We start from the raw sequence: 11,365 nt of genomic DNA, 5'->3' as shown, positions 1-11,365 counted from the left end.
CCACCCAGAGCGGTCATCTAACCCTGCGGCTAGGATCTCTCGCCATCTCCACCTACTTCGAGACCATGCCCTACCGCGTCGATCTTGAGACCGGCATCATCGACTACGACACTCTTGAGAAGAACGCCATCCTGTTCCGCCCCAAGGTCCTCGTTGCCGGTACCTCCGCCTACTGCCGCCTCATCGACTACGGCCGCATGCGTAAGATTGCCGACTCTGTCGGTGCCTACCTCGTCGTCGACATGGCGCACATCTCTGGTCTCATCGCCGCCGGCGTCATCCCCTCCCCCTTCGAGCACGCCGATATTGTCACGACCACGACCCACAAGTCCCTCCGTGGCCCCCGCGGCGCCATGATCTTCTTCCGCAAGGGCGTCCGTTCCGTCGACGCCAAGTCGGGCAAGGAGACGCTCTACGACCTCGAGAACCCCATCAACTTCTCCGTCTTCCCCGGCCACCAGGGCGGCCCCCACAACCACACCATCACCGCCCTGACCGTCGCCCTGAAGCAGGCCGCGTCGCCCGACTTCAAGGCCTACCAGCAGAAGGTCGTCGACAATGCCAAGGCTATCGAGTCCAAGTTCAAGGCCCTCGGCCACAAGCTCGTCGCCGACGGCACCGACTCGCACATGGTCCTCCTCGACCTCCGCCAGTTCAGCCTCGACGGCGCCCGCGTCGAGGCCGTCCTCGAGCAGATCAACATTGCCTGCAACAAGAACGCCATCCCCGGCGACAAGTCGGCCCTCACCCCCTGCGGCATCCGCATCGGCACCCCTGCCATGACCTCGCGCGGCTTCGGCGAGGCCGACTTTGAGCGCGTCGCCGCCTACATTGACGAGGCCATCAAGATCTGCAAGGAGGTCCAGGGCGCCCTGCCCAAGGAGGCCAACAAGCTCAAGGACTTCCGCGCCAAGGTCGCCGGCGGCGAGGTCGCCAAGATCAACGACCTCCGCAAGGAGATCGCCGCCTGGTGCCAGGGCTTCCCCCTGCCCATCGAGGGCTGGCGCATGGACGCCGGCCTCTAAATATGGGGGCGCGGCCGAGCACCTTTCATTTTTGAGCAACTACCGGAATGACGGAGATGATGTAGGAGGGGCGAAGAGAGGCAAGGAATTTGATACCAGGATATGCGTCCCCCTATTCTCACGAGAGGAGCATACTTCAACACCGGTGGTCGACAGCGGGGTGGAAGAAACACACCCCGTCCGACGGAAGACATTTTAACATGAGTCACGAATCGGCTGGAGGGGGGGAAAAAAGGGGGATACAAAGAAAGTTGCATGCATATTATTATCGGGCGTTGCAGACTTTCTGCTTTTTTTCCCCATGGCGGGTTCAAAACGGTGGGCTGCGGGCTGGGAGTTAACAGGGGCGTTGATCAACTTGAGCACTTTAGCTAGATGGAGGGGCTGCTTCAACCGCGGCCCTATTTCTCAACAAGAATCGTATTCATCCACTTGAGGCACCGTGTCGCGTTACTAGCTGCATTGGGGGATTTTTCGAATCTCATTTGTTTGCTGTCTGAAAAGCGGTACACATTGCTCCTGTTCGGGAGATTTGCCGCGAAGCTTGTTCCAGCTGCATCCTTCCATCCTTGCTCTGAATTTACGTGCCTGTCAACTCCGCTCACGCTAATTGTTTGAACTTGAACCCTCAAGATCGTGCAATGCTAATCGCCTGCAGCCATACCACCAGCGCCAGACAATGGGGCGCATCTGTCGGAGTAGAAACACAAAATCGCCCGCATCATTCCACCATTGTAATTGCACAAGTCGCGAACACGACGCCACGACACTTATTCGATCATGGAACGAATTTTCTGAGTCAAGTCGCCCGCGATCTTTCGTTTCCCGGCTAGCATTGCCTTGTCTAACGCTGCCTTGACCTCGAGTTGAGTTTGGACCACGAGTGTCGAATCAGGCTGAATCGAGGCAACGACCTGAACTGGGGACATCGCAATTGTTGTAGTTACGGGAGATACACCCATCGCTTTCCTCTCCTGATCTTTGAGAACCTCCATAATAGTGGCATACCGGAATCCTCCAGCGACAGGCTGACTTTTGGAGGTTCTTGAAGCCACCTGGAGGTTCAGGAAATCGTAGAGGGAAAACTGCGGCTGCCAAGCGGCGGTGATTGTTTCGGCAACGGGGTTCCGGACATCTCTGGAGCGGCCTTCGTTCTCGCTCGAGATGACCGTCTGGGCTTTGGCAGGGACTGTCGTTGCGTTGGTGGCGCATGATAGTCTGCGAGCCTCTGCGCCTTGAAGGGATGTATTGCCATTTCTAGGACTAGACTCGGCTTGTTTCGCATCTGAATGGTTTGCAATTTGAGAAGGCCTGTGATGACTGGCATTCTTAAATGGCGTAAAAGACGTTGAGCCACACCCCCTGGTCAGTGGAGCTGATGCAGCATACTCGTTTGTCTTGAAGACTCGAGAAGGTCGAGGTGATGGGCTGCTTGATGTAGGCAGTGGGCGCTTCAGGTTGCCGATGAATGCGTGTGTACCGCCACGGTGATTGTTGGGGATACTCCGGGCATCCAGAGGCGGAAGGTCAGAGTATAGACCAAAACTTTCGATTGAGAGTGAGATGTGTTCTCGAAGATGCTGGGTACCACTCATCTTGAATTTCTTTCTTAAGAGTGCCGCCTTGAGATCAAGCCATATAGTTTGGGCAGGTTTTGTGAGTAGGTGTGCTTGCCATTTTTCATGGTACGCATACTTTGGGAGCCTAGGGAATTGACTCAACCATTCTTTGACCATCGGCATGAAACCGACGGTCCCTTGGTTTATCTTGGAACAAACAGACGGCAGAGCTTTTCGGAGGATATCACGTCGTTCCTGCGGCGGTGGGAGCTCGAGCCAAGGCACAAAGCTCTCATCTCGAAGTGCCAATAGAATTTGTATGGCGGCATCGCGCGCTTCAGCATACTTCTCATCCTCTGCCTGAGAAGCGTTAAAAGAGCTTGAGTAAGAGGTAATCTCGGCGGTCAACAACCAGAATAGCTCGTGCTGTGACCAGGCATCAGGTTCTTTAGGCGGGGGCGAAGTTCGTGTCATGATAGGTTCGACGTTGAGCACCTTGGTGGGTTGATGCTGTGGAATAATTGGTGATGATATCTTGGTACCGTTTGTATGTAAGGCAACAGGAGGGCTTCAGTTGATGGAGGTTGTATTTATACTCTTTTGCAAGGGACAAGAATTGTAGGGGAGAAATTGTGGAAGGAACTTAGGCACCTAAGGTACCTACCTTAGGTACCCAAAATAGCTTTGAATAGGAGCCTCCCGCTTTGACGGGGAAGGAGCACGATATTATGAAAAACACAAGCGAGCACTTTCCCTCCACCACTCTTCCCACAGTTTCAATCGAATATCACCCAGCGATTTGGAAAGCCCCCTGCCTTCCGCGGACACTTTCGTGCCCCCATCACGCTACACCACCTGAGGGGACAAGTGTGTGGATGTGTGGAACCCGAGAGCCAAAGACACCATGGTATAGGTACGTGAGAACGTGCATCCTTTGCCAAACGTGCGGCCGACGAGCATAGCCGTCTTGAGAACTAGGGAACTCGGGGGTGATAGACCACCGGCTCAACCAACACGTGCATGATCAATAGACTCGGATATATCGAGGTTATCGTGGACGTACTCACTCTGTAGGTAGGCATGGCATCACCGACGCCGATTCCACTTTCGTTTCGGACATGTGGACATCGCTGGTCCCCTCTGCTTGGTTGGCCCAAGTTCTTCTGGAAAACTATAGTTATGGGTATCACATGATCAAACAAAGTATCCTAATCGACTCGGAGCACAGAGGAGAACATACTGCCGTGACATCTTCGAAGCACAGCGGCGAAGCTCACTTGACCCTCCCCCAAACCCATTACTCCTGCGCCCCTGGAACACACTGTCTCATACTTTGCACAATCTCCCTCTCGAGCTCCGCCCTCTGCTCCTCCGTCGCTCCGTCCTGACAAGCATCATTCTCACTCCCTACACCGAGAATCTCCCCACCTCCATCCATCCATGGATCCTGCAGCAGCGGCAGCTCCCGTTCGCAGGCTCTCCTCCCAAACCATGTCGCCACCGCTATTGCCCCTACTTCTCTCTGCACCCACCACCGCCGCCCGGCCACCGATACAAAACGACCACCGGCTGCGGGGAATCCACGTCCATCTCAACAGCATACCGCCTCGCCAGCGGCGTCGTCACCCGTCGCAGGCCCGTCGACGGGACGTACGCCGTCCTCCGCGACAGCAGGCTTCTCGGAAACGAAGGAATCGAGGTGCGATGCGGGGCCGTGCCCCGGATCCGCGAACCGGGGAGAGCGACGGGGCTGCCGCTGAGCTTTCGTCGCTTCTTGGTCTGGCGGACCGGACCGGGAGGGGCGTGCTTGCGCTTCTGTGGCGTTGTCGGCTGGATCGTCAGGGCTGCTAGGGCCTGTGTGAGGTCTTCGATCTCGGTTGGGTTGGTGGTGGCAGCCGGACTGTGCTGAAATATCCGGGCTGCGGGGGAAGGGATGTGAGGTGGGATCGCCAGACATGGCTTCAAGCCGGACGCTGAGACGAAAGAAATAGCAGCAGGGGATGGGGCCGGATTGGCATGCTGATGGCAGCGGGTTAAGGTCTACCAAAGGGCCAAGGTTTGCTTGGTTTGCCTTTGCCCCATGGTTGTGATGATGGCGGTGTGATTGAGGATCATGCAAGACGGAACTTGAAAGGGGGTAGAAGAAGAGACTGATCGTTGAGGCGTTGATTCAAGTATGAGCGCAGCGTAGAAACAAGACAACTTGAAGAGCAGACAAAGGCTCAAGGAATAGATCCCCAGACCGGTTCTACGATCTAGACAATTGCACAATAGGGCGAAGGGCGTCCTATCGCGGCCCGCTGAATAGGGGTCGGGATGAGTAGGTTAATCGAGAGAGATCCCCATTGTCCGTCGTCGCCGTTGCTTCCTCTTCCATTCTTAAGACAACGGCATGCACTTAGGCAAAACCTGGAATTGATCACTGCATCATGGGGGCCTGGCGGGTGTCAACTTTGATTCTGTACTGGAACATAACGAGCTACGCGCGCCGGCGACTGTCTCAACTCTAACTCGTCTCACGTCCTAACGTTCAACCATTCCATGCTGTCCGTCATTCACAGCACTGTTCCTCGGCACCGAGAAGCCCTGCTCACGCTGCCTCGAAGAAACGTCCGCCGTCACGGGAGCGGAGCACCCCTGGAGATGTCGACGACAGCCTGCAGCCTCTGCCTTGGTCTCCTGAAAGAAGCCGATCCAATATTCATCCCGCGCTGCCGCCAATCGTCCCATGAACGGGCTCGACTCGCCCCTCAACCTTGCAGCTCAGACTGGAGGACAAAAAGAAAAAAAGAAGAAAGCATTTCTACCATAGTCCAATGTGACTCGCCCAAGCGATGACCTCCCCATGACACGAAGGACAGGGAAGCCCGATATCGTAACGAACAAAACCCCCCAGACACTGACCCGCAGCCCCAATTTCTTAATCCATCGTGTCAAAACAGCTGCGTTCGGGTATCCCAATGCCTGAGTGAATCCGACCTGTCCATGATATTATGGCGTCGCTCTTTCGTTTTTGGCCTTGAAGGCAATACGTCCCCCAACGCCGAATTGTATGAGTTTTTGTGCTTCCATTGCCGTATAAAACAGAATCTGCCGGAGCAGCTAAGGAAAAATAAAAGCGGCAAGTATTGCGCGAAGCTGCAAGAGCTGTCGATTCGAAAGGGAAAGTCGCAAAAGTAAAAGTGTGTTGTTTGGTACAGCGGAAGACGCGTAGTTGTGTATCGTTTTCGTATAAGGCGAATGCCGAATATATTATCGTTCCGCACTTTCGGAAGCGCCGTCCCTCTCTTCCGCTTGGCTGCCGTTGCCCTGGCTCTGCATGCTGTCAATCCGCTCAATACTGGGCGCGAGTACCGGTGCGGGAATGGCCGTGCCATTCGTGATGGGCATGTTCTTATTCTTTTTGGCCGGCGTCGTGTTGACCCCCTTCTCGGGCGAAGCTTGAACGCCCTTGCCTTCGGTAACCTGTGCCTGACCAGACTCGAGCTTCTTCTTCTTCTTGGCCAGCGCGATCTGTTCCTTGGCGGCCTCTTCTGTGGTGAGACAATCTTGCCCGTAGCGCCCAGGCGGGGCCTCGGCCTCCTCTGCTTGACGGCAAGTCCTCATCTTCAACCAAAAGGTGTATCGCCGTTCGCGTGTAGCTTAGCCAGGAAGAAGTTTCTTGATGAGACCGATCTGGCCGTTGATGTTCTCCTTCGAAACCGGTTCAGGAGGCGGCAGCGAATCGAATAGTTCGACAGCCGAAGGACCTCCCGACGGCTTGTGTCTGCATCTGATATTGGTTGCGAACGCGGGTCTGCAGAAGATGTAGGGGAACAGAAAGCATGTCGAGTCCGAGTTCCTGATCCAGACCAAGAGACTTGAAACCGAAGAAGTCCTCGCCGAGGTCCTCGGCGAAGTCTCCGCTGACGAATTGCTCGCTGCCGTCGTTGAAAGCGCCCACGCCATCCTGGCCAGCCTCCTGGCTGAGCGCCGGACGCAGCAGATCCGTCAAGTGAATCTTCATCCTCTCGTGGATACTGTCAAGCTTCGTCGTCAACCTATCCACTTCATCCTTGGCGTATGCCTCGAGACTGGCAATGTCGCAACCGTTCTCGTCAAGTGTATGCAGAATCACTTCTTCGGGAGTGAAACGAGGTTGGAACCTGGCACCGTTGGGTGCATTAGGAGGTCCTCCTTCTTCTCTGCCTCCCGATATACGTTGAAGGTGTGAATGAGCTTTTGGAAGTAATCGGCACCGATGCTGGTGAGCGCATCGATCGCAGATGGCTGGAGCTCCTCGAAACCGCTCGTGTACAGGATCTTGGCGACAGAACGCTGGAAGGCCTTCTGACAAGTCTGGGGAGCGATAATGGGACCGTTGTCGGCCATGAAAGTGGGCTCGATGTCCTGCTCCACAAAGGAGTCAAAGTTGACCTTGGGAAACTGGTTGGTGTAGACCTGAAAAGGAATCAGTACTGGTTGACAGAACAGGCCAAGAGAGACCTTACCTGCGTCTGGATTTGCATCTGCTTGATCACACCAATCTTGCTGGCCAGCTTCCTCGTTTCCTGGATCTGTCGGATGTTGGTGTCGATTTTACTCGCAAACTTGCCCTTGGGGGCCAAGAAGTGCCCAGCGGGAACCATGCGCAGGAACTCCTCGTGCTGGTTGATGACCTGGCCCTCGCCATCCTCGATCCACTGAAGCTTGGGATTGACATCTGGAATCGTGGTCAGAGGCTCGTAGTAGTCGGGGACGACACGCTCCTCTTCTCCTTCCATGCCTTCGGCGAGAGTCTCGGCAGGGTTCGATGCGTCCTTGGCGGCAACGATTGACGAGTCTGCCTGGGAGTGGCTGATGATGCCGTGAGCCTCTGCTTCCTTCTGCCCGCGCAGGAAGCGTCGGATGCCGGCCTTGGTGCGCAACAGAGCAGGCGCATCCGTGTTGAGCTTACTATCCTTGAATAAAATATGGCGCTCCTTGGCAATGAGGGCGCGATCCTTCTTCGTGACCTGCTTCCAGATCTTGTACTCCTCGTCTTCGTGGTCCTGCTCGCCAGCCTCGTTCAGGGCGTGCCCGAGAACCATTCCGTTCAGCGAGGGGCCATCTATATCCATGGCATCGGCATTGCTTGCAACGCCCGAAGGACCATTGGCGGCACTGGGCGTGATGGAGCCAGCGCCGACTGGAGGCGTGCCGAACCCATTGCTGCTGTCAACGGCCTCCGAATCCTCGCGTTGTTTCGCAAGCAGTCCGTTGAGATGAATTGCGGGCTTCTGGTCAGTCATTGGTGTGTCCTCCTTTTGATCTGGCGGGTGTTTTCGAGACTTGGCGGCTCCCTTGGTGCCAGCAGTGCGGCCGCGAGACGACATGATTGGCTCGTCGTCCGAGTCGTCGCCGCCTTCTTCTTCACCACCATTCTGTTTGCGCCGCTCTTCGGCCTCGACTTCGGCGCGAGGGCGCACGGTAAGGTCGGGGATCAGAGGGATGAGCTTCTCGGCTTCCTTGCGCATGCCATTGGCCATACGGGCGAAGCGGATGGTTCATGTCTTGGTTATATCGCAAACAGTTGTCCCAAATCAGATTCAGGTCTTGGACGAAGTCCGTCTTGGACTTATAGGTGAGCGACTTGATCTTCTTCGTCATAGTGCCCAGATCCATGGGTTGCTTGATGACTGGGGGGGTTTATGTCAGACGAGTTGGCGCACGCAGCCAAGGGTGGTTGAAACTCACGGTTGTAATAATCCGGCACATCTCTCTTGTTCACCCTTTGCAAGAACGGCGTCGAGTACTCTGTGTGCGCCTTGAGTTCGGTGAGAACCTTGTCCAGGGCCTCGTACAACTCCTCCTGATTGACGTTCTCTTCGCTGGCCCATTTGCTCCTGTTCTTTCGGACCTCGTTCATGAGGGACCGCAGTTCGGCATCGGACGCGCGCACCTGGTCGCGTTTCATGTCTATCCTCGCGATGAGGTGCTTCAGGGTCAAGCTCGACGCGCCGAGGTTGGCGCTACTCAAGGAGCCGTGGTTCTCGGCCTGGCCGCCGGCCGCGTTACCCTGGCTTGTATTGTTGTCCATTTCAGCCTGCAGCTGCTTCTCCGACTCTTCTAGCTGCTGCTGCTCCAGCATGGCGGTGCGATCATTCTCGAGCGTGTAGAAGACGGTGTGGAAGCTGCGGCGCGCCGCTTCTTCGGTTGCGTTTCGCGACTCTTCGAGCTGTTTGCGCGCATCCTCGCTCGTTTTTGCCATGTCGTGTGATGTGTCGGGCAGTTTCGTCTTGTCGCTCGTCTTGTCGGGAGAGCCAAAGGAGCGAACGGGCGAGCTGCCCGACTTGGAGGGGCTCGGAAGCATCGCATTAGCATCCTTGGATTTGGACGCGTCGCCATTTTCCTTGGGGTCTTCGTCATCTTCATCTTCGTCGTCGTCGTCATCACCGTAGTCATCTTCGTCGATGACTCGCTTGGCCTTCTTGCGCGGTGGCTCCTGCGCCGCGGTCTGAGGCGCGTCCTCAGCCGATTCAAGGAGCAAGGGGGCAGGCGCGGGGGCCGTCTGCTTCAGCGCATTGATGGCATCGTGATTGTAGGAGCCATCATCGCCGAAGAGCAATGCGATTCTGGATTCGCTCTCGCGAAAGAGATCCCTGAACTGGGATCGCCGTCGCTCATCCTCGGCGTCGGGTGGTGCCTCAGGCATCAATGATATGGAATTGTCGAGAGGCGTGCCGTTGCGCGCAGAGGCATCATCAAAAGACTGATGAAGCTTACTGCTGGGTGCGTAATGGCCGTTGGGGGGTTGCCACGCGTGATGGCCGTTGGGGAGGGACATGATGCGGCCTCGTCGATGGCAGCGACAAGCGGAGGGGCCTGTCGCCGGGCGCCAGAAAGGGCGCTCGAATTATGCCGGACTCGGGCGGATTAGGGGGGCTATGATTGCATCGGAGGATGGCGCGACATCGATAGAGATGGATTCCCAAGTCGGAGGGCGTGGTAGATGGAGGTGATGACGCTGCGATGGTTCGTGATAGGGGTGTTTTCGCTTGTTCGCAAGAGGTGAGGTTGAGTCTTTGGCGAGGCTTGTACCGGAGTGGATTGCCAGGCGCGGTGCCCTGGCACCTCGACGCTTTGGTACTGACACGGGTGTGGAGGCCGTAGAGGTACAAGGGCGTCTGGCATGAGGCGACCACATCCAGTCCGATGCAAGGTCATTAGCGCTCTGTATTCACTGGTTTGATATCAATGCATTCATATTCTATTTATGAGAACCTCCTCAGCGTGAACAGCCGATTGTTCACGACAAGGCAAGGCCCAGCTTCCGTGAGCCTTGTACCGGAACCTTGGGTCCCAAAGTAGACGTGGAGGAACGCGAGCACCAGCGATCAGGCGCGATGGGCCCACATCAGTCACGTGATGACCGCGCTGCATCAGAGGGAAAGGGAAACCTGAGGATATGGAGTGCGGCAGGCATGTCTCGGGAGAAGGCGATGTGAGTTCACTCAAAGCTGTCGGAGCTCCAGTCAGCCATCTCCATTCAGATCAATTGGGGGCAGCGCTTTGAAGACCTGCATATCGTACCTAGACGATATCGACTTTCATCAGGATCCCCAGACTGTCCCGCATATTAATCATCGACCGCTCCACGTCCCAGAGTCCCACGCATCTGTCCCACCGAGACCCCGCCAGCCAATCCCACGCACCTCAAGCACCACGTACCACACGCACCACGTCCGGCCCCCCCTGTTCCCTGGCCCGCCGCATCTGAGAGCTGCGCCGCCTGTCTTCTGTCGTCACTGCTCCGTGGCCTGCCGCTCCCGAGGCTGGAGGCCACAGCTCACCTTTGCAGAAAGCTCCCAACCAGCTCGACGAGCCGTCTCCTCCAGGCTTCCACCCCAAAAAGGACCCGACCACGTCAACGACAGACCCCACGGACCATCTCGACGAGAACAGCAGCAGTGCCGCAGTACAATTGCTGCTTCATCGTTTCAGTCTGTCTATCTCTTCGACAGGTCTTCGACAGAACCCAAGAAGCAAATCACTCCACACAACCGCCACATCGCCCACCATGAGGATACGACTTCCCTTTGCCGGTTCGCCAGCCCCGCCCGTTTCCCGTCTTAGACGTTTTTTTTTTGTTTCGTGAAAGAGTGTGTAGCTGATGAGAGAACCCAAAAAAAAACAGGCACCTTCTTCGCCCTCCTCCTGGCAGCCGCCTACCTAGGCCTAACGCCGCTGCACCTCGAGACGTACATCAACGACAAGGTCCTCCACCTCCTCACCTTTTTCCTCCTGACGACCGTCTTCTACTGGATCCTCGACACGACGCGCCGCCGCACCCTCAACCTCACGCTCCTCGTCTGCACGGCCCTCCTCGCCGTCGGCTCCGAGCTGCTGCAGGCGCTGCTGCCCAACGGCCGTGTCTTCGACCTGTTCGACATCGCCGCCAACGTCGCCGGCTCGCTCGCCGGCGTCGGCCTGTGCACGTGGTACCACAAGCGCATGCTCGAACGGAGGCGCGCGCAGCGGGGCTACGGCGCCGTCGCGGGCGAGGACGACGGCGAGGATCTCGAGATGGGGGTCGGCGGGCCGCAGGAGGATGGCGTCGTCGACGCTGCCGAGGCGCGCTCGCTCGAGGATGAGGTCGACAACTGGGATGAGAACGCCGTTGACGAGTGGGATGAGGACTTGGGCGGGGAGGACGTCGCGGCGGGCAGGGGAAAGGAGGCCGCTGGTGCTGGTGATTCGGGTGATATTGGCGACTCGAAGAAACGCAGCGATTGAGTCGAGGCATGAGACGCTGCGACGGGT

The 11,365-nt window shown here is 56.8% G+C and overlaps 5 protein-coding genes across 5 annotated transcripts in view; 2 read left to right on the top strand and 3 right to left on the bottom strand.

Annotated features, from left to right (window-relative positions):
• The window catches only part of VDBG_03593 (serine hydroxymethyltransferase), a gene marked incomplete at both ends in the record, with an annotated part of 1,681 nt that extends 656 nt beyond the window's left edge, over positions 1–1,025 (top strand). The window contains one exon of the mRNA XM_003005594.1: positions 34–1,025. Coding sequence (XP_003005640.1) covers positions 34–1,025 — 992 coding nt within the window. The remainder of the gene's footprint in view (positions 1–33) is intronic.
• A 770-nt stretch (positions 1,026–1,795) lies between these two features.
• VDBG_03592 (predicted protein) lies at positions 1,796–3,058 on the bottom strand (the record flags this gene model as incomplete). Its single annotated transcript, XM_003005593.1, has 1 exon — positions 1,796–3,058. One exon carries the CDS (start codon positions 3,056–3,058, stop codon positions 1,796–1,798), a length of 1,263 nt encoding a protein of 420 aa, XP_003005639.1.
• A 1,117-nt stretch (positions 3,059–4,175) lies between these two features.
• VDBG_03591 (predicted protein) lies at positions 4,176–4,541 on the bottom strand (the record flags this gene model as incomplete). Its single annotated transcript, XM_003005592.1, has 1 exon — positions 4,176–4,541. The coding sequence occupies one exon, from the start codon at positions 4,539–4,541 to the stop codon at positions 4,176–4,178; it is 366 nt and encodes a 121-aa protein (XP_003005638.1).
• A 1,295-nt stretch (positions 4,542–5,836) lies between these two features.
• On the bottom strand, positions 5,837–9,389 carry VDBG_03590 (bromodomain-containing protein; the record flags this gene model as incomplete). Its single annotated transcript, XM_003005591.1, has 6 exons — positions 5,837–6,190; positions 6,375–6,650; positions 6,719–7,024; positions 7,075–8,066; positions 8,134–8,241; positions 8,300–9,389. 6 exons carry the CDS (start codon positions 9,387–9,389, stop codon positions 5,837–5,839), a joined length of 3,126 nt encoding a protein of 1,041 aa, XP_003005637.1.
• Positions 9,390–10,622: 1,233 nt separating this feature from the next.
• VDBG_03589 (conserved hypothetical protein) lies at positions 10,623–11,338 on the top strand (the record flags this gene model as incomplete). Its single annotated transcript, XM_003005590.1, has 2 exons — positions 10,623–10,647; positions 10,740–11,338. The coding sequence occupies 2 exons, from the start codon at positions 10,623–10,625 to the stop codon at positions 11,336–11,338; spliced, it is 624 nt and encodes a 207-aa protein (XP_003005636.1).
• Positions 11,339–11,365: the final 27 nt, after the last annotated feature.

Source organism: Verticillium alfalfae, genomic scaffold (genome assembly GCF_000150825.1).
Source record: "Verticillium alfalfae VaMs.102 supercont1.4 genomic scaffold, whole genome shotgun sequence".
Classification (NCBI taxonomy): Eukaryota; Fungi; Ascomycota; class Sordariomycetes; order Glomerellales; family Plectosphaerellaceae; genus Verticillium; species Verticillium alfalfae.
Note: the sequence above shows the minus strand (reverse complement) of the source record. Positions and strands in the feature narration are given on the sequence as shown.